The 23,422-nt window shown below is 36.3% G+C and overlaps 1 protein-coding gene across 1 annotated transcript in view; it reads left to right on the plus strand.

The window, feature by feature from the left end:
* The first annotated feature begins 17,587 nt into the window (after positions 1-17,587).
* LOC149568152 (SNF2 domain-containing protein / helicase domain-containing protein / HNH endonuclease domain-containing protein) overlaps positions 17,588-23,422 on the plus strand; it is a 288,465-nt gene continuing 282,630 nt past the window's right edge. Inside the window, exon 1 of the mRNA XM_089821153.1 lies at positions 17,588-18,235. Coding sequence (XP_089677279.1) covers positions 17,822-18,235 — 414 coding nt within the window. The 5' untranslated portion in view covers positions 17,588-17,821. The remainder of the gene's footprint in view (positions 18,236-23,422) is intronic.

Consider the following 23,422-nt stretch of genomic DNA (forward strand, 5'->3'; position numbering starts at 1 on the left):
AAAGTGAGGTATGTCGTCACCCACCTATAACTCTTTGGGGCTACATGGTGGAATATTGAAGAAAAGAAACTAGGCGTGAATATGAATATTGTTACATGAGATATTCCTTGAGAACTTCTGTGAATGCTTCCTACCAAAGGAATGGCACCAGTAGAGGGAATATGAGTTCCATAGTCTGAGGTAGTATACTATGATCATGGTGGAGTATGAGAAAAAATTCTATCAACTCATGCCTTATGCAGGAACCAATGATATTTCACCACTCATGGTTCAATACTTCATTCAGGGTCTGAACAACCATCTCATTGGGGGTGTAAAGGCTTTCCAACCTAAAACCCTCAAGGATGTGGTGCATTATATTATTCTTGTAGAGAAAAATGTCACCTTGGGACATGGTGGTTTTGTGTGAGCACCTGCAACATCAGGGTCTAAAGGTAATTAGGGAGCGGGTAGTAGTAAGACCCCTCCTTCTTCTAGAGGCAATCAACAACAACAATAGGGAGGATCTTATCCTCCAGCATAGAGTGATGGTGGTAGTTTACACTCTAGGGATTCTCATTATTCTCAGCACAATAAGCATAGTCAATATGACTAGCCAACACAAAGTACTCATTCTTTTGCTAGCGGAGGTAGTTTTCAACAAACCAACACACCTAGAGTTCGGAGGAGTTTTGATGGAGAATTTTTTTCATGTGAACAATGCGGACATCAACATAATTAGGAACACCAACTCAATCAATGATATCAACAAAAATAGGCACTGTATTCATCCTTTAAATAGAATTTTTTTATTGTTCCTCTAGAATCTTCCAAGTTTATGCACTTAGTCACAACTATTAGATCTTGATCAGGTTCATGTTCATTGAAGCTAGACACTCAGGAAATGTACTTCCACCTTTAACTTTGTGCTCCATTTCCAATCGTAAATCTCCTTCATCATATATTCTTTGAATTTCTCTAGCCATTGAACTCACAACAACTTTTATCCTTGTCTTTGAAACTGCTTGATCAAACTTTATTTTCATCAAATGTTAGCCTCAAATAAAACATTTTCTAAATTTTTTTTTCTTTTTCATGCTCAATTAATATCACATCTGTCTTGGTCAACACTAGACTTGGTTAATGCTCAAATTGCTTGATTGACACTACACTTCCTTCATTTCTTCAATAGATGCTCAGTGATAATTGTAGTAGCTTAGTTAATATTTGATGTAGGAGCATCTTGCATCCAAAATAAAGGGGGCATGTTGAAAGTAAAATTTAAAAAAGAAAAAGAAAAGAAAATTGTGGAGGAGAGAGAAAGTGACGAAAATAGAAGGAATTTTTTTTTAAAAAATAAGGGAAAAAGGAGAAAAGAAAAAAAAAGGAATTTCTATTTTCGAGGTGCATAGGTGGTGTAATATAAAATAAATAAATAAATGCTTGTCATTCCATTTATCGAGGTGTGTAGGTGGAATTCTAGAAGGTTGTGGATAAATCATGCATTGGGTGGTAAGTGCCTATTTAAGCAAGGCACGTGAGCATTTCTAATCAAGCTTTGGAAGGTCAAGCTTCAAGGTGTGAAAGCTCTTAAGGTGTAGCTCTTCAAGTAGAAGTTCTTGGGTGGAAGCTTTGGAGGTGAAGGCTCTTAGCTGGCAAGTTCTTCTTGGTGAAGCTCTTGGCGTGAAGACTCTTCTTGTGGAAATTCTTATTTGGGAGTTCTCTTATGTTGAGGAATTTGTAAACTTCTTTTTGAAGAAGTCATATCTATAATATCATCTTGTAGATGTTGTAAGGCTTTTCAAGTATAGTAAAATTGGTTGGGAAGCATTTTTTCTCTCTTTGTCTCCATATTGTTGCATTTTTTGTTATGAGTTGGTAAGGTGGTGTGGCCCTTCATCAAGTGGTATCAGAGCGAGAGTTCCTGAGCATGTGGACAGAGCGTCGAATGTGAGGTAGTTTACACCAAGATTTGCACAGAAGGTTGATCTTGTGGCTGATTGATCTTCTAGATTGGTGGATTTGTTGCTTAAGGTTTGCTAAAATTTTGGAAGATGCCTCCAAAAAGATTGGACCCTAAGGAAATTGATGACCTTAGTGATGTTGTGGAAGAAAGCCTATCAAAAAAGATAAGTGCAAAGCTCAGATCTGAGATTGCATTGATGAAGAGTGACATCATTGCTAAAATTGTAAGTGCTTCGGGTGGTGTACCTAGGCATGTGGGTACTGAAGGCAGTTGTGACGAAGTTGCCAAAGACTTTGAAGTTGCTAGCGAGGACAAAACTAATCGTGAGGAGAGAGCTATTGGAGTTGGGGCTAGATAGTTTGCTCAATTTGGATCTCAGTTGAAGCTGAAGCATACAATGGAGGTTTCTAATTTTTCAGGTACTTTGAATCTTGAAGACCTGATTGATTGGATTGGTGAAATAGAGGACTACTTTGAGCTTGAGGGTATTGAAGATCCCCTCAAAGTAAGGTTGGCACAAACTAAGTTGAAGGGACATGCTACTCTTTGGTGGAAGGAACTACAAAGAGACAGAGAAGAGGAAGGTGAAATGAAGATCACTGGATGGAAATTGATGGTGACTAAGTAGAAGGCTAAGTTCATTCCTGTTGATTATGAACTTGAGTTGTTTAAGAAGTTGCAAAATCTGAAACAGAAGGATATGACTATGAAGGATTACACTGAGGAGTTCTACAAGTTGACTATTTGGTCTGGGCATAGAGAATTGTCAAAGGAGAAGGTAGCACGATACATTAATGGTTTGAGATTCAATATTCAGGATGAGGTTGGCATGTTGAATATATCTTCAGTTGAGGATGCTTATCAGTATGCTTTGAGAGTAGAGGAGAAGCTAAAGAGGAAGAATTAAGGTAGTTCCAAAGGGAAGGAGAAGCAGGACAGCTCAGCACAAGCTAAACCAAAAGCCAAAGGTGAACCAAAACTCGTTGAACAAAGAAGAAGGATAGGTGGAGGTGTATTCAGAGGTAATTATTTCAAGTGTGGTCAAGAAGGGCATAGATCTTTTGAATGTCCTATTGGTAGGACAATTGCTATTGAGAATGAGGTTGAAGTCTAGAAAAATCAGCTTGAGCAAGGAGAAAGTTTGTTAGCTCACAAGTACTAGTGGGTAAGAGGACATTGGATTCTTGTCAGAGGACTAGTTTGTTCAAGACTTGTTGTAAGTTTGGTGGAAAAATTTACAAGGTGATTGTAGATGGTGGTAGTACTGATAACCTTGTTATTGAGGAGATGGTTCAGAAACTTGGTTTGAAGAGATTGAGACATCCTTGTCCTTTTAGGATTGGCTGGTTGCAAGGTGAGCACGCTTTGGAAGTGAGGGAGCAATGCCTTGTTGATTTCCAGATTGGGCAGTATAAAGATCAAGTGTTTTGTGATATTGTGGATATGAACAGTTGTCATGTGTTACTTGGTAGACCTTGGCAGTATGATTGTAGGGTTGTGCATGATTGTGTTAGGAACATGTTTACTATTGAGAAAGGCGGTAGGAAGTTTTCCTTGATTCCTTTGCAGAATGAAGAGCTCGATAGGAGGAACTTGAGTATTGGCAGTCGAGTTGAATTGGCAGATTCTGAGAAGATTGGAAATCAGCATGGAAAGCATACCTATGGAACACTTGTGGTGGATGTGAAGGAGAAGAAGAAAAATAGGGGAAAGAGTGTGCAAGTTGAAGACTTGGAGGACATATATGTGAAAAATTAGTTTGGAATTTATGTGCTGAATCCTGGAAGATGTTCTTCTAGTTACTAGAACATCTTTTCAAACTTGGGGAGTCTGATACAGGAGCATCTTACATCTGAAATAAAGGGGGCATGTCATGTTGAAAGTAAAATTTAAAAAAAAATTGTGGAGGAGAGAGAAAGTGACAAAAATAGAAGGAAATTTTTTTTTTTTTAAAAGGGAAAAAGGAGAAAAGCAAAAAAGGAATTTCTATTTTCGAGGTGCATAGGTGGCATAATAGAATAATAAAATAAAAGATGGTTGTCATTCCATTTATCGAGGTGTGTAGGTCGAATTCTAGAAGGTTGTGGAGAAATCATGCATTGGGTGGTAAGTGCCTATTTAAGCAAGGCATGTGAGCATTTCTAATCAAGCTTTGGAAGGTCAAGCTTCAAGGTGTGAAAGCTCTTAAAGTGTAACTCTTCAAGTAGAAGTTATTGGGTGGAAGCTTTGGAGGTGAAGACTCTTAGTTGGGAAGTTCTTCTTGGTGAAGCTCCTGGTGTGAAGACTCTTCTTGTGGAAATTCTTATTTGGGAGTTCTCTTATCTTGAGGAATTTGTAAACTTCTTTTTGAAGAAGTCATATATATGATATCATCTTGTGGATGTTGCAAGGATTTTCAAGTATAATAAAATTTCTTGGGAAGCATTTTGTCTCTCTTTGTCTCCATATTGTTGCATTTTTGGTTATGAGTTGGTAGGGTGGTGTGGCCCTTCATCAATATTGCAGTTCTTAATTCACTAACAAAACTTTCTTGGTTATACATGATCTCAACACTTAAGAAAATCATGTAAAATAATCAACCTAACATTATACCATCAGAGTCTAACTCATTCAAGTGCACATTGAATACCACACACTTATTAACACTTATATCATCATACTATCCCCAAATCCTCTTCATCAATCAAATGTTATGACACTCTCCTAAATTAGCGTAATGTCTAACCAACTAAGGCTTGACAACATAACAAATGATATGACTCTTTCACATACATTAACAACATTATCAGTTGGGGATAACACATTCAAGTTCTTGGTTTGTGATGGTGAATCAACTCCTCTAAGGATGATCAAAGGTTATTGTTCTTGTGTGCTTTTGCTTTCAATGTTATGAGATCATGATCATGTAGAAGAGCCAATGCTTGTTAAGATAACCCTAGGTAGTTCATCAATGTTTAGTTCATAGTTGTATTTTTCACCTTTAGGTCTAACCATGTGTATGCTCTCATCAATAGGTTCAAGCATGTGTATGACATTATCAACATTCATGTATGTATAATTGAGCTTAGAATCTCAATTTTTATTTTTAGAGGTCTCTCCTTGTTCTTACTTGGGGTATGGTTTAGTGCAAGCTTTGTGATCAATGTTAGTAAAAAATCCATCATCTCCAACCTTCTTGCCATAAATGAGGTCTTTAATAAGGTGTTAGAGTCTCAAAGAAATTTTTGACTCATGACCTTAATTTCTATAAAAATTTCAGTAATTATCATCATTCAACCATATAGGCTTAACCTTAGGATTATATGGTTTAGGTTTATTTGGTATTGTGATAATCTTGTTTGAGACCAAGGTCTATAGCACCACCTCAAGTGAATCTCCCAAATGTGTAAATTTTCGCAGGTTTGGATACTCATGATGGTTTACCTCTATTAGAATCATTCAATTTGTTGGATTCATTGGACTTTGATGCCTCTTGTTGTCTTGTTGCTTGAATGCCAATAGTCAAATTGAATATTGGTTCCTTAGGCTTAGATGCATCCATAACACCATCATTAACTACATGTTTGTTCAAGTGTTCCATGGTTTTCCCTTCTCTTCGTTGTTCTTATAGTTAGAGTTATTGTTATTAGGCTTATCTTTGTTTAAAGCAAGTTCCCCTTTCTAAAAAACAATCTCCGCAATGTGTAAGGTATATTCTACCATAAGATCAAACTTGACAAAGAGTTGCCTCCTTAGTTCATAATGTAATTTGGGATCAAGGTTGTTTACAAAGATTTCTATCCTCTCTCTTTTAGGCAGTTGACGATGGGAGCATGAGGGATATGATGCACATTACATGGTGTATAAGGAAGCTCATATTCAACAAGAGAACTCAAATAATCTTAATGCTGATGATATGTTTTCTTCTAATAATGTTTATGCAGGGATGCAGATTTCATGTATAGTGAATCATGCTGGAGAATTTTCTGTGACATTTCTAACATTAAAGAATCAAAGCTACAATGTGGAGAAGTTGGATATTATTTTTGTTTTTCTTGTAGATATGCTCATCCTAGTTCAAAGAAATTGGAAAGTTCGAAAGAAGAATGAGATTCATTTCTACAACACATCATCTCAAGAGGACTTGAGATTCATTCTACAGGGGAGTATGCTGCAGTGGCAGAGAAGAGAAATGCTACAGGAGGCAACATTGTTGAAAATGTAATAGGGAATTTAATGTTATGTTTTAAATGCTTTTAGTTTATGAAGTTTGTAATAACGTCCTACATGTGGTGGCATACCTAGAGCAGCAGTTCGATAAGCTCTCCAGATATAGCCACCTAGGACCAGGTGTGTGGATCTTAAATTAGAATAGTTTTTTTTTAGTTCGTAGATGGAGTGTTTAATGATTTTTAGAATCCAATAATAGGTAGTAGGCAGTTTTTGGAATATTCCTGACTTAGAAAACGACTGTCTAATATTGGTAGAAAAAAAGTTTTAGATTCTTATCCTTTTTTTGGATAGAAGACGTTCTTCTTTTCTAAAATAAGAAGCAAATGTTTCACATCCTTTAATAGGAAAAAGAAAGTCAGTTTTAAGGGTGAGCCAGTTGGCTATGTAAGACACAAACCGAATTTGGAGAGATATGGAATGTTTTTTTTATTTTGTCTTTGTCAGTTTTCGATGGTCTGAGTTTTGAACGGATTTTTCTTATCTTCTCATTGGAAACAAGTTGATAGTTTGCAGAAGATTAAAAAGTTTTAGTTTTGGGTTGAATTCGGTATGTTTGCAAAAAATTAGTCTTAGTGCATGGGTAATATCTCCCAAATGCACCGTTGGATTTTCATGAACTTTGGATATGTTATTATAGGCCTAATTACGCCCATCTTCACTAGAGCGATCGAAGAGTTTTGATCTGGTTCAAAAGTTATACATGTCTGTTCATAGGTCTATCTAGAGACAGCAAGAAGCAATGTTTTGCAGAAAAATGTACTCCGATGCGTGGTCAATATCTCAAGTTTGAACAGTTGGATTTCTCTCAAATTTTTATAGGTTGTTTGAAACCTAGTTATGCCAAATATCAATGGTTCGATTGAGTAAATATTTTCTGGTTCGAAAGTTGTTTATGTCTGAGTGCGGGTCTATCCGAAGGCAGCAAGAAGATATTTTGGGGGATTTTATTTTGAAAGTTTTGTTTATTGAATATGATTTTAGTGTGTGATCCTGAAGGTTGTAGATGCCCCTTGAAGCAACTCAGTTGAGTGACTGATTCCTCCTGAGTTTTCCAAGGTGTGGCTCTGCATCAAAATTCACACCCAACCAAGAGTTGTGCTTCCTCTTCTGAATAGGCTTGTTTCTCTCACTCTATGTGTCTCAGTTGGTCACTGTCCATCTTATCTAAGATATCTCTTAGGCTCTTGTCACATTCTTCCCTAGGCATATTTAAATAAAGAGTATTTTCTAATGTAGGTGAAGTAATAGGTGTCCAAAAAGTAGAACCAAAGGGATCAAACCAAGCTTCTAAAACTCTTTTAGGTAGTGTTTCAAATATAGCCTTGGGTTGATTTCCTTGATGAATTTGATATCTAGCTATAACTGGCATGAAAGAAGTTACAAGAAGCCAACAATATGACTAGAATGACTTGTGGTCCAAACTAAGTATGCAAAGTGTCCACATGTTCAAATAAAAAAAGAGTATAAAAAAGAGAGAAAAGACAACTTATCACAAGATTCCTAAACCGTGGGTAAATTCCCTATGTACAAGACTTGTGAGCAAGCAAAGAGGTAAGATAAAAAGAAACGAAAGAGATAATAAGAAAATATGGACAAGTGAACAATCAACTAACCAATTATTTAGTCATGTGATCCAAGTGATATTTTTAGCTAGAAACAACCTCTAACTCATGAGTTTAAGACCAAAGATGGATAAAATCAAATATAGGCTTCCCTAAACCAATTAAGAACAAGGTTGAAATGCAAGAGACTCGGAACAACAATTGTCTGACAAAACTCAATAAACCAAGTGACAAAAAGTTAATAGTACAATATTTCACTAGAAGGCAGATGATGAAACTCTCATAAATGATATTTTGGGTATAGGTTTTCCAACAAATTGCTAGAAAAATCTAGCACATGCAAATAATAAACTCCAAGATCATATGATAACACTCATAACTGTAGGCAACAAACGAATCTAAAAATGCAAAATAATAGAATTTGACTCAAAATACTTGGTTTGTTTTATTGTTTTGATGCTTTTAGCAATGTTAACTATTACAAAAGTGTCTAGACTCAATAGGAGCAACACGTTTGATGTTCAAAATAATTTTTTTCAAGCAAGATAGTGACACATGGAGTAGTCTTCAAATAATGAAGCAAGGGACAAAAAAACCTTGCATGATACTAACATATGCGAGGTCTCAAAGTTTAAGCCCTAGGACTACCATCACGTGTATGTTAAAATGATTTCCATGGCTCTCAACACAAAACTAAGACATGCCAAGCAATATCTACCTAAAGGTCATGACTTACATCAATACCTTAGCCCATAACTTGATGTTGCTTCACCTCACACAAAGTGATATTGACTTTATCCTGGAGTGCTATTAACACATCCAAAGGAATACATATGGTGAGTCAAATCTTGGGACAATCTGGGTAATTCACTTGGGTCATTCCTTACACCAAGATATCAATGCAACAAAAACAGGGTGGCCTCTAACCTAGGTTCTCATTAATGATTATGTATATAGCATTCTCTTTGGTCTTGATACATGATTAATACCTCATGACCCCAAGAGTACTTAAATATGATGGTATCACAAGCAAGATAAGGCCTTAAGGACCCTAATCACAAACCAACATACCCAACTAGCAATTCCCTTGTGGTCACAATCCCATAAGTGTTCTCATTAGATGGATATATGTACTATGTCCCCTTCAGACTTTAGTTTGTGCCAAGGGTTTTATGATTATAGTGGGTTGGAGTAGCCCAGTTTTCTTATTTCTACTTGGGTCATTCTCGTGAGATCTTCCCCTCAACAACATGCCCTCAAAAGGTAAAAGATCCTGCTAAGAGATCAACACAAAATGGATAACAAGTAGAGGTCTAGATTTTTGATTTCTCTAAAATAGGAAAAGAGCATACTCTCCTACTCAAAGTGCTTCTCCCAAACAGACCAAGCAAAGGTTAATTAAGGTTTCTAAAGAGCAACATATTCAACTCACTTTCTTTAATACTCCAATGGGTCAAGATTTCTAATTGTCTTGGAAAGATAGGAGCATACTTCCCTACCAAAGATATGAACCCCTTCTCGTGATATTTGAACATGCCCAATGAAATGAAATAAAAGCTAATAATAAACAAGAACAATGTTTATTTGTATCTCCAAGACAACCTACAAAATCACAAGTTAGCAATCTTAACAATACAACTTGAACAAGTGAACCTACAAGTTAGAGCATATAATATCAAAATGAAAGCACAATAAACCTACAAAACCAATTGATTAGTTGCTATGATAAACCATAAAATCAAAATGCAAGTGAAATGTAAGAAAACTAATCTATCAAACTTTAAAAATGTAAGCAAACATATTTGTACGATGAAATATAGTTCACCAGATTATAACACAATAGATCTCTAGAAGCTAGGCAATAAAACACGTTTGTGCAAAAAAGTTACTGAATTGATACGATGAATCACCAGATGCCAGGCAATATTTTGGAAAGAAGAGAATTGACATAATAAAATGACATAGAATCACATGCAAAACAAATTTTTATCACACACAGAGCAGAACTCTATCATACAATATTTTGTATTGGAAATAAAAATAATAGACATGTGACAAGAAAAATTAAAAATGATGCAAAGTGGAGCTAAAAACTTAGTTCTAGCTCCATGGTGGATGCCAAAAATGCATGTTAAAAAGTGAGCATACTTCTATAAATCATTATTCTTAAAGAATCCTATGGATTAGGAAGATATAGAGCCAACTTATAACTCTCTATCCATGACATGCAAGGAATCAAATGTTGTGATTGTGGCTCTCAAATGAACTTAAAGATTGGAGACCCTTGTAAGGTACACCATAGAACGAGAGATTCAATGAGCACAAGCAATAAGAATGCTAGTATCCAAACTTCCAAGTGAATATGCAATGCAAAGTTAAACTAGTACGAGATGCAAAATTAAGCTACTATGAGATGCAAGAACAAGGAAAGTAAATTAAGCTAACAAGATGAAAGATTGCTTTCTCCTAATTAAACTAGATGTGCTATACTAATTGTAATGAAAAGAAATACTAAGGTAGAATACAAGTATTCAAGAGTGCAAGTGCTCAAGAAATTTAGAATCAAAATGACATTATAACACTAGCATGAAAACATAAGGTTATGAGAGAGTGAGGGAAGAGCCTCTTTTAAAGAGATTTAGATGGTAGAGAGTAAGAGGCAAAAAAATAATGGTGGAGATTTGTTCTTTAGTTGATCAAGGTGCATGTATCTCTTAAGAGACATAAGGTGTGGATGAGATTAAGAGGCAAAAGATTGAGCAATGGAGGTAAATAAGCAAAAACCTTTTTGTAAAGTCAAAAGATTCTATTCACCTTAGAAAGTGTACATTTAAGTTGTAGATAACTTTTTTTTTCTTTTTTTTTTTAAATTAGAAAATGCCTTTCATGTACACATAGAATAAAGTTTTGTTTTATTTAATGAAAAGGAGACATACTCTTTCAATTAAATAAAACATAGGATAAGGTGGTCAAACCAGATAATAAAATCAAATAAATGATTAAACAATGATTTGATCAAGGATAAATGATTAAATAATCATGCAAAATTGATTAAGTGTAATGTGGTCTAGCATAGAAATTTAAAATGGTGAAAAGTGGGCTTATAGTTTACTAGACCAAATTTGGGTGCTTACAACACTGACCTTGATGAAATTTTAGAACTTGACCACCTTTGTTGAAACTAATACATATTGAGTTTAAGAGTTTATCCTAGTTCAAATTCGATTACCAAGGGCTAACATATGTTCGAAAACCTCTTATAGTAGTCGATGAACATGAAAACTTCTCCAAACACCTAAAGTGATGAATGCCATAATTAATAGAGAACACCAATACAAGCTAAAAATAAAGAAATAAAATGATGCATTAATAATCTTATTTGATTAACGACACAAGCCCGTTACTTAACTACTTCCCACACTTACCCTTTGTCAAAGATCTTATTCATTGTCATTTTATCTTGTTATGGTGGTGGGCTATTAGTAATTTTGGCAACGTTTAATGGATGTGGACATTTTGGCTAGTGGTACCATGACAAAAAATAAATACAAATCAAGAGAATAGAAAATACATTATCACAATCAAATTCAAGTTACATGGAATGCCCCCCTATGATCCTTTTCTAGCTAAAGCAAGTGTAATTCCTATTGAAGCTATCAATGTGGTGTGTCATTTAAGATATTTGAAATAAATAAAGAAAATGATAGTAAATCCCTAAGAAAAATTTCTTAAAAGATGCATTCAATGAAGTAAAAAAGTCATGGATTAAGCAAAATTATAGGTGGTTGAACTAGTGACATATGAAATTGAATGCCTTACCTAATAACAACAAGAAAATAAATACTTATGTTGCATGAAGTTTCATAAGGCTATAGGAGAAAAATGAATCACAAAGGAAAAAATAAGTTGCAATTTGAGAATATAATCTCAACTTAGACCATCCAACAAGATGTCTATTTAAAGTCCAATATCTTATAGGGGTAAAAATTATCATCATTTAGTTAGGACTAACTCACATATTCTTGGTGTGAAACACAAGCAAAAAATGTCAAAAGACTTTGCAAATCAATGTAAACCGAACTTGAAACCTCGTCAAGTGTGGAAACCTAAAAACATGAATATAGAAAAATCCTTGATTGTGGAAACAACCTTGTTTGCACATAAAACTGCCACATGGGTTTTAGATAGTGGTAGCTCCCATCACATGACTGACAACAAAAATAAGTTTCAGGCTTTAGAAGATTTTGATGGAGGATTTGTTAGGTTTGGTGATAACTTAGGAGTTTATATTAAAGGATGAGGATCAATTTATTTGAATAAGGATAATCCTGTGCATGATGTATAATATGTGGAAGTTTCGAAACATAATTTGTTGAGTGCGAGTCAGATTTGTGACAATGGTTATTCTATTTCTTTTTATGCAAAATATTATGCGATTAAGAACAAAAAGGATAGAGTAATTTCGAGTTCGGAAAAGAGAGTATACATCTATTTTACAACCAAAAATAATAGAATAGAAAACCACTTTATTATTACAATGCACATATAGATAGATAGATAGATAAAATTTTAACGTCCACCAGGCCAAAAATAGCCTATGGGACAGCAAGACAACTCAAGCAGACTTAAGTAGCGTTGTTCGCCTCTTGTGTAGACTAATGATGAGCCCCCCCAATTGCTCAATGTACTCTTCGTTGAACAGGTTATGCCAAGAACTGTCACATATAGTATCCGCAAACTTATCCCTGCTATCCTTGTAGGCCTCACATTCTAGAATAAAGTGCTGTTCAGTTTCCACTTTCCCAGAATTGTAAAATCTGCAAATTCTCTCTTCCCAAGCCTCCTTTGGCCTCTTCCAACGCCCGGTCTCACAACGAAGTTGGTGAGAGTTGGTTCTTAGCTGAGCAATGAGAATTTTAGCTCTCCAAGAAATGTTGGCTCCTATGTACACTTTTTCGAGTTGATCACAATTGGGGTTGAACTCATTTATATAATATAGTTTCTTCCTCCCAATCTCGCTTCCCCAATTTCTCTTGTAGAATTTCTCTATAACAAAGACCTGTATTTCTTTATTACTTGTGGGGCACATATTGAAATGAATATTCCATTTACTCATCCACTTGATGTTTTGTTGCATCCATGTCCTTTTTCGCTTACATAGTGTGTCACTAAAGACAACTTTCGACCATCTATCCTCTTCCATTTTTTCGATTCTTTTTAGATAGCTTAAAAGGCGAACCATAGCAAGTGCCTTGATAGGCGCAGCCCCCATTTCACTTAGCGTGATGTCATATGGAACAGTGCTTTTAATTTTAAACTTGCTTGTAATCAAGCGCTTTTGGATTCCTTCGATTTGTTTCCATTGTGCTATAGTAGTGTTGCTGGCCCATAATTCACACCCATAAAGAACAACTGGCAGCACAAGAAGACCGAACAAGGTTTGAATAGTTTTCCAATCCCACAACTCCGCTTCACGACACCTATTCTGAAGAGCGTAGAAAGCCTTCCATCCACCTAATGTCCTTTTATACCTGTAGCTAGACTAGCTTAGTTTTTTGTTGAAATCGATGCCAAGGTATTTATATTCCGCAACTTCTTCGAGAACACTTCCATTGTAATAAAATTCATGTTGATGCTATTTTTTATTATTAGAGAAAATCATAACCTTGGTTTTGCTGATATTGACCTTCATCCCCACCATTCTACAAAAGCGCTCAAGAGAAGATAGATGGTCTTGCAAACCACAAGCAGATTTGGCAATTAAAATGAGGTCGTCCGCATATAGGAGTAGCTTTATAACAAATTCCCCTAGCTGAATGCCTTCACGCTCTTGCATGTTTAACCACTCTTCTAGTTTGTCAATATATAAACCAAATAAAGTAGGGGATAAAGGGCAGCCCTGTTTGACCCTGATATTGCTCCTAAAACATTCTGAAATGCCATCTGAAGTTCTGATTTTGACTTTCACCTCTTCGTACATCCTATGAGCAGCAGCTCTGAGATGCCTAGGAATCCCCAATTCTTCCATCCTCAACCAAAGCTTGTCTCTCGGAACGGTATCAAAAGCCTTTTTGAAGTCAACAAAGCAACAAAAAACCTCTTCCTTTTTCTCCCACTCTTTTTCAATAATGTGTCTCAGAGTGACACAGTGATCCACTGTCGAGTGCTTTGGCCTAAAACCAGCTTGCCCTTTAGCACGTTTATGATTTTCTTCTACCCATTTGCTGATCCTAGTTTCTATCATACTGCCAAAAAGTTTAGCAAAGAGGGGATTGATCATTATAGTCCTGTAGTTGGAGGGATTGTTAACATCACCACTCTTAAAAAGTGGTATTGCAAGGCTGATTGTCCAATCTTTCGAAAACCCTTCCTGGTAGATTTTTTTGAAGATTTCAGTGATGTGCGGTGCAAGAGTTTTCATACCCCACTTCAAATATTCAGCTTGAAGCGCAACAAGGTCTTTTGCTTTGCCTCCACCCAACTTCTTAATCCCTGTCTCTATCTCTTGCACAGTAAAAATATTTGTGGTATCATTGACCAAAGGTGGCTGTCCCACTCCACCCTCTTGTTCATAAAGTTTCTTAGCATAATCAAACCATTGGGTGGCAGTAATATTATTTTCAGTTTGCTTCCTCCTTGGTTGGAGTTCTTTCCAAAAATGTTTGGGGTTATTTCTGCCCAAGAAAATTAGCTCCTCTCTCCTTGTGGACATAAAATCGATTTTTTTCTTCTTTAGGATCTATTTGTAGGTCTTAATGTCAAGGTTAGTTTTATTTGACTCCCTTAGATTTCTCCTAGCCCTCTTGCATTCCTTATCAAACCATGCATTGGCTGGAAAACAATTAGTTTCAGATTTTCTTGTGATATGAATATCAGGATTTAACTGTGTGATTTTGAGTCAAACTCGATGACCCATGTTTCATGAGTAGTGATTCAACATGAATCCATCTCTCATGAGAATAAATGGAACACTTAGCACTCATTGGATCTAGGTGATGCTCACAGGGGTGAAGCACCGAGACTTCCCGGGAGGTCACCCATCCCAGTACTACTCCAGCCTGAGCGCGCTTAACTACGAAGTTTCCTCCATAGTTAAACCCAAAGCTTGCAACCCCATTTGCAAAACCTTCACCAAGTGTTGTGCCTTATGAACCATTCATTAGAAAGCCCCTTAAGCTCATCAATTGATAAGTAGGAGATAATTTCCACAGCTAGTCAAATTGTGATATGAATATCAGGATTTAACTGTGTGATTTTGAGTCAAACTCGATGACCCATGTTTCATGAGTAGTGATTCAACATGAATCCATCTCTCATGAGAATAAATGGAACACTTAGCACTCATTGGATCTAGGTGATGCTCACAGGGGTGAAGCACCGAGACTTCCCGGGAGGTCACCCATCCCAGTACTACTCCAGCCTGAGCGCGCTTAACTACGAAGTTTCCTCCATAGTTAAACCCAAAGCTTGCAACCCCATTTGCAAGCTAGTTAAGCGCGCTCAGGCTGGAGTAGTACTGGGATGGGTGACCTCCCGGGAAGTCTCGGTGCTTCACCCCTGTGAGCATCACCTAGATCCAATGAGTGCTAAGTGTTCCATTTATTCTCATGAGAGATGGATTCATGTTGAATCACTACTCATGAAACATGGGTCATCGAGTTTGACTCAAAATCACACAGTTAAATCCTGATATTCATATCACAATTTGACTAGCTGTGGAAATTATCTCCTACTTATCAATTGATGAGCTTAAGGGGCTTTCTAATGAATGGTTCATAAGGCACAACACTTGGTGAAGGTTTTGCAAATGGGGTTGCAAGCTTTGGGTTTAACTATGGAGGAAACTTCGTAGTTAAGCGCGCTCAGGCTGGAGTAGTACTGGGATGGGTGACCTCCCGGGAAGTCTCGGTGCTTCACCCCTGTGAGCATCACCTAGATCCAATGAGTGCTAAGTGTTCCATTTATTCTCATGAGAGATGGATTCATGTTGAATCACTACTCATGAAACATGGGTCATCGAGTTTGACTCAAAATCACACAGTTAAATCCTGATATTCATATCACAATTTGACTAGCTGTGGAAATTATCTCCTACTTATCAATTGATGAGCTTAAGGGGCTTTCTAATGAATGGTTCATAAGGCACAACACTTGGTGAAGGTTTTGCAAATGGGGTTGCAAGCTTTGGGTTTAACTATGGAGGAAACTTCGTAGTTAAGCGCGCTCAGGCTGGAGTAGTACTGGGATGGGTGACCTCCCGGGAAGTCTCGGTGCTTCACCCCTGTGAGCATCACCTAGATCCAATGAGTGCTAAGTGTTCCATTTATTCTCATGAGAGATGGATTCATGTTGAATCACTACTCATGAAACATGGGTCATCGAGTTTGACTCAAAATCACACAGTTAAATCCTGATATTCATATCACAATTTGACTAGCTGTGGAAATTATCTCCTACTTTTCAGATTTTCTATTTTTTGCTCTCTTGCATTTTGAAAGAGCCTTGTGAATCAGATTTGATAAATCATGACTATTAACACCATGCTTATACATAGGGTGTCCCATACAAAGTTCCTCAAGAGTAGCCCTGAAAGTGTTACTATTTTCTGAAGTTAACAAAATTCTGCCCTGAGAAGGTGGGTGTTGAGGGCCTTGGATTTTTGCCCCAATCCGTCTATCCTTTGCCCAATACAAATTTACGTACATTGGTCTATGATCTGATTTGAGATCCCAAATGTGCTCTCCAATTTCAACTTCTTCAATATTGTTATACAAATGCTGCGAACAAATTACATAATCTACCACACTTGCCCCGTTGTATGTGTTACAAGTGAAATTGCCCGACTTAGCCCATCTAGCCAAACCATTACAGATTATTAGATCAAATGTGCCACACAAAGTGATCAATTCTTCTCCAAAATGATTGCAGTCTTTAGCATCTTCGGATATTCTATCCCATGGATGATTTCTCTCTTCTGTGAGCCAAATAGGGTTACCATTTACTTCGGAGCTGAAAATACTTGCTTGCCAATTTGCTGTCCTAGCATTGAAATCTCCAACGAGAAGGACATCCCCACGTTGTGAAAAAACAACAACATCTTTCTTTAACGTAGCATAAGGGTCATTGTGATCTAAACCACACTTTTTATAAATTTTAGATACTTGTGGAGCAAAGTAACAAGCTGCAATCTTGAGAAGAGTGTTATTTTCCACGATTTTGAGCCATATAAATTGTTTATTAGAATCAGTCTTTTCCAGCTGAATGACACGACCTTCTTTTTCTTTTACTAGAACCATTATACCTCCATAACCTTTACCATTTCCCGCTGCCTCATTCCACACTGCCATCTTCCAGTAGCCTTCAAACAATGGGGTCTTACATCCCTCATGCTCATGTGTCTCTATGAGACAAATAATGTCTTTGCCTTCCGCAATAGGCCCTAACCCAGGCCCACGTCTCCACGGATAACCTTTGCAATTCCAACAAACTAAACTTATAGACAATGCACTCAAACACACAAATAATTGAATAACAATGATTTATTCATAACATTCAAATTGAACAGTGGAAACACCTCCCAAAGAAAAATATAAAGATGCAATATCTTATAAAAATGCATTTTCCACATTTTGAAAAAAAAAAAAAAACCATTTCTTTTTAAAATGACGTCTTTAAGAACAAGATATACAATTATATTAATATTTTAATAACTAATTACTAAATCAATCTATTCAAAAATAACTGAAAATATGGGTGCACTCATCATCAACATGAAAAAATGCTAAAATACATCTGTCCCATACGCTATATTTGACTTCATAAACTTGAAATGATTTCTGTATTTCTTTCTAAACCATGCTGATCTTAAAAAATATAAAAAACGTTTTATTCTAATTTGTTCCTTCAACCCCCTCATGTCCTTCCCCTTGCTCCCCTTCGCAATGCGCCCAATACCGCGGCACAAGCATTCATTTTGAAAATTTGAATCCATTTTTTCAGGGGAAGGCTTCCGTTCTACACAGGCCATTGCTCAATTACCCATAGCATAACCGCCTGTCTTGCCCACCATCAAATCTGAGCAGGAAAAGAACAATCATAAGAAATGACGGTGTTAACAGAAGAACAGCGCAAGCGAGCCGAGGCCAATCGATTGGCAGCTCTAGCGAAGCGACAGGCAGCGGAAATCAAGAGTAAGGGGCTCTTACCTGCTGCTCCCAAGGCGGTTACATGGCAGATGCTCAAAGGCCAAGAAGAACTACAGCCAAGTGAGAGCAGGAACAATGGGCTTTTGCCTGCTGCTCCCAAGGCGGTCGCATGGCAGATGCCCAAAGGCCAAGAAGAACCAATGGTTAATAACAGGCCCTGGGGTCTGTTCCCCTGCAAAAAGATTATCAAGAAAGACATCTATGAACAAATGATTGTCGTAATGGAGATATCCTCAGCCACAGAGTTTTCTGTCACTGCCATGGGAGCTGCCGCCAGTGCATGGGAACGCCTCCGCACTTGTCTCTCATCGGTTGGTTTTCTTCTGGTTTTGGTTTCCAATTTTCCTTTTTAAGTTAATCCTTTTGTTAGTTTTTAATTTTTCTTGCTTGCTTTGAAGTTGAATTTATTGTTACGGATCTCAGCGCTGCATTGATCTTCCAAGATATGATAAATAAATTCATTCTGAACATCCCAAGAACTGGATTTTGTTGTGAGAAATATTTGCAAGCTAACCGAGATGGCGATGACAAATGTTCCTTATTTCATTATTCGCTGACCTTTCAGGTGAATTGTATCAAAAGGTGAATGATTACATGAGACGGTTTGAAATGCGAGGATTTGATTTTATTGGTTGGAAAATAATATATTGAACTATGGACCACGCTTGATTTAGGCATAACTGAAAATTAACGTTTGGCCCCGACACTAATTGCTTACCATGCCTAAAACATGACTGAACTCTGCATCTTTGAAACTTACATCATCGGTAAATTTTGTTGACTGTTTTCTGAAATTGATAATACGTTTACAGCATATTGTCTGCGCTGATACAAAGTTTTGACATTCCTGAAACTATACATTTTGCTGCTTCATCTTCTTTCCCGCTCTTTGGAGGAGGCTCTTGGTCATTATATCTCCCTTAAATTTCGGGTAAGCCCTTGAGACAATGGAGTGTTTAACGTTTATCAATGGCAATAAAATCTATATCTACTCTCAGCCCTGTTCATATTGGTCATGGGTATGGAGTTCTCTGTGGTTCCTGTCACCTGCATTGCAACATTGTAAAAGATGAGTCTCTTACAAGGTTCAGTAAGTGACTTTCTCTTATCCTGAAACTTTTTAACTCCTTGCAATCCTGATTGACCACAAGATTTCAGTAAATAAAATTTACCAGAACATAGGACACTGTTTGCTTAAATCATCTACCACACCCAATAAGATTTCAGAAGATTTAACATTGTCATTCCATCCTCTAAGATTAAAACAAAGCAAGTTCCAAATTTCCTTCACATAAAAGCAATCAAATAAGACATGTCTTGTAGTTTCTGGTTGTCTCTCCATTGTACAAATTTTAGTATCATGGTGATATAAGCTTGTAAGGCAATTTTGAAGTAATAATATCTAAGTTACCAATTTGTAATCTGGATCCGTGGATTCAGGTTTTTTTTTCCAATTATGATTCGTGTGTGTTTATATATATACACTAAAAAATAAGAGAAATATACATAATTCTAAAACTAAATTATTTCATATTATGAATCTATGATTCTATATGGATCTATGAATCTATTATACTTGATAATTGATCTATTTTCACGATTATAAAGAAAATCAACACATTCACATTGAATTACTGAATTACACAATGAAATCAAAAAAGTTTCACAGCGCTGGATCCTCAAACTGTGGCTTGGATCCGTGAGGATCTGGGCAAGATCCTTTATTCTGCCTATGGATCTGTCAGGGATCCTCACAGATCCAAGCCCGGATCTGGATCCGGATTGGATCTGAATCCGGATCTGGTCTGTCTAGGACGAATCTGGCATTTAAGAATAATATTCATTCAAAACATCTTTTCTTAGGCTCTACCCTACTAGACCAGAGCTGTTTAAACATGATTTACCATTGATTCTCACTTAAGCACAAGTTCTATGTTATTTTGAGGCAATCTAAAATGAAATTCTTGAAACTTGAAGATTTAAAATTAGGTTAGCGAATATCGTATGGACTTCTGTGCCACCACTCCAGTTTAGCTGACAGATTATTATTCTCCTTAATACGGATTTTAGGTTATTGCGGAATCCTACATGATTCCCTGAGAATGGAGCAGGTTCTCTAATTTGATTGAGGAAGATCATACTTACTACTCAATGAAACTTAAGATTTTAACTGACCTTTTGCCAAGATATCTTGGAAATACCTACTCAATGAATCCCAAGATTTTAACCGACCTTTTGCCAAGATATCTTGGAAACACTTACTCAATGAAACCCAAAATTTTAACTGACCTTTTGCTAATATATCTCGGAAACATCTAATTCTTTTCAAGGACCAACTTTTGGCAGAACATCCTTGAAGCAAGGCAAGGGGTTTATTTTTATGCTTTAGATTCCACTGGATGGATCTGTAAGCATGAATCTTATTATTGTTTTCCACTAAATCATTATTACTAATATAGCCTTTCTTCCAATCTTTTTAGGTACTCTTAAACACGGTGGTTCTTGCAGGAGTAATTGGGAAGTTGCCAATAAGTAGATCATAGAAAGGGATCAGCTTCCAAGATTTTGCTTGTTTGGGGGTAGCATGCTTAATATTATTCCTTACACACCCCTTCACAGGCTCATTTCCTTCAATGGCATTAGCAATCTACTTAGCAGCAAGCACAATTCCATGAAGCTTTAGATCCTTCAATCTCAGGCCTCCATAGACTTTAGTATGCAACACCAATTCCATTTGACTGAATGGTTTTTTCTCTTGCCCTTTCCACCTAACCACAAGCATTTTCTGATTTTTTTTTCTTAGTCTCATTTACTTGTTAGCTATCAAATAGCTAAACAGATGAATATTAAAGACTAAATGCAGATAATATCTTCTGGCAGATCTGGAATCTTTCGGCCAGATATTCCATTTATCAAGTTTGCATTTAGTTTTTCCTTTGGTCTAGAGCTACATATCTTATAAGTTTGGATTAGTTGAAAAAGGGAGTCCAAGATGTCTAACTATCTTGGTGGGACCCTCCAATTGAAATTCATACTTGCTAGGCCATTGAGGAGGGAATTCTTTCCAACGTAGCATAATGGACTCTGAATTATATAGCGCAGAAAATGTATAATTTGTGTATAAGGAGTCCCACATTTTCCTCAGATAGATCCAAGAATAAAGCAGTATCATCAGCAAGGTGCATATTAAGGAGATCCTCCTTGTCAGTGAGGGATATAGTCCTAATTTTAGGAGACATAGAGGAATCTCTCAAAAGATGAACAGAACATCAAATGCAATAATAAAAAGCACAGGAGCGAGTGGCCATCCTTGCCTAACAAAAATCTCCAGAGCAAAAGTTTCAGATAAGGAAACATTTATATCAATTTGGTCTACAACATTGTATAACTTAGTCTTGACTCTTAACCATTTTATAAAATTTGTTAGGGAAGCCAAAGGCTTCAAAAGTCATTATCAAGAATGACCACTCAACCCTGCTGTACGCTTTTTAAAAATCCAGGTGAAACATAGCTATGTTCTGCTTTGGGTGTTTAGTCCAATCCATGATGTCCTAGCTAGCTAGAAGATTTTCAAGAATGTACCTACCTTTGATGAAATCAATTTGAATATTACTGATTATGGTGGGAAGGATCTTGACTAACCTTAGAGCAAGAATCTTAACAATAATTTTGTAAGAAACATTAAGCAGGGTGATTGGGTGCCAAATTTTAATTAGAGATTTATAACCATCTTTAGGAATGAACTTAATCACTCCCTTTTTAGTAGTGCTTCCAAGAGAACCTTTTTCCACAACTTCATCATACACTTGGAGCAAGTCTTGACTTCCCCAATCTATGTTTTTCTTAGAGAATCCCACGGGCAAGCCATCAACCCCAGGGGACTTATTATTGTTGAAGATGCTTATTGCTTTCTTAATTTCTTCTAAGGTGATCTTCTTATTAAATTCCAGTAGTCCTCCAATGAAAGCTGTTTTGGGATAAGTTGTCTACAGAGTCCCCTTGCTCTTTGATGTTTGGATTGCTTCCTTTAGAAAAGATAAGATTTTAATAGAAAGCAAAGAATTGTTTGTATTTCCTCAATATCATATATCGTTTATCTTCTGCCCATCCTCATCTATTCTCTCCCTTGTATCTTTATTTCTAATGTATATAAAGAAACACTTCGAACCTTACCCCAGTTCATCTCTGTGCTAACTTTAAGGCCTTGAATCTTATTTGCTTTTAATCTCCTTAGAGAGTCTTTGATACATGTTAACTCTTCCCTAGCTTTTGTGTTAGCTTTTACCTTTTACCTTGTTTTCATGGGGTCTCATTGCCCTTCTTAGAATATCAGAAATTTTGAATCCCCCGACAAAAAATATATTGTTAGAAAATTTTTAAATACGGATAACAAAAAAGATGCTGTCTTCCTACACGATGTAAAAACTGCATAATTCATGTTGGAGACTAATCTTAAATTCATTTGGAAAGATGATGTCCTATTTTCGATCAACCATGAGAAAGGCAAAGAGGGTTTAGTCATTTTGCTTTCAAATAGGTGGGCTCAATTTGTAAAAGTTTCTGACTCATCCCCATGCAATAGAGCAGCTTGGCTAATCTTGAAGAGGAGAATGCCATTTTTGGGTTGTGCTCAGTCTATGCCTCTAGTGACTAGACTCTAGAGACATGATTGCTCTCTAGAAATGGTTTTGTAATTTCCAAGACATTCCCTAACTGGTCCCATTGGTGTTGGCACTGCTTGTGAATCAACTAAAGCCTTTGATGAAGAAGATGAAGGTTTAGATAATCCATTAGATAGTTGAAACTAAAGTTCCAATTATTAAAAGTCAAAACAATGATAGTTGAACTCAATATTATTATTTTAATATTTTGATGTTGTTATGATGCGATTACAAGTGTCTGTTGTTTTTATGACCCTATTTGACATTCTAATCTTAATTCATACTTGTAGGCTGCATACATATGTATGTACACAAACACGCACACACGTGTGTGTGCGCGTGTGCGTGTGCACAATTTTTACATGTCTCAATACTAATGAACCTAAACCCCATTTCAAAATTTTGCCATACCAACAAACTAGTTCTTGAAACCCGAACCCAAACCGACAACTTAGATTAAAAATAATCACAATGATGAAATAATAGTATAAACTCATCGATGTAATTCTAATTAAACTTCTCTGACAAACATAAATTCTTCTTTCAAATACAAAAACACCTCGTATTTTTATGCAAAATTTTTGGTAGTACTAATATTGATAAAAAAATTGTAACTATATATGCTAATTAACTCTCAAAATTAATAAAGATATATTTATATATTATTTATTAGTTATTAATTCTTTCTTTAAATTTTTATTGTTATAATATAATTTCACATATCAACTTTATTGATATCATAGAAAATTTATAGATATTATTATATAAAAATACTTTCATGTTTTTGTGTGGACAAATCCAAAACAAACCAAACTCCAAAAACTTTTGTTCAAACTC

This window comes from Cupressus sempervirens, chromosome 3, assembly GCF_028749045.1.
Source record: "Cupressus sempervirens isolate cs-2001-9-10 chromosome 3, ASM2874904v1, whole genome shotgun sequence".
NCBI classification, from domain to species: Eukaryota; Viridiplantae; Streptophyta; class Pinopsida; order Cupressales; family Cupressaceae; genus Cupressus; species Cupressus sempervirens.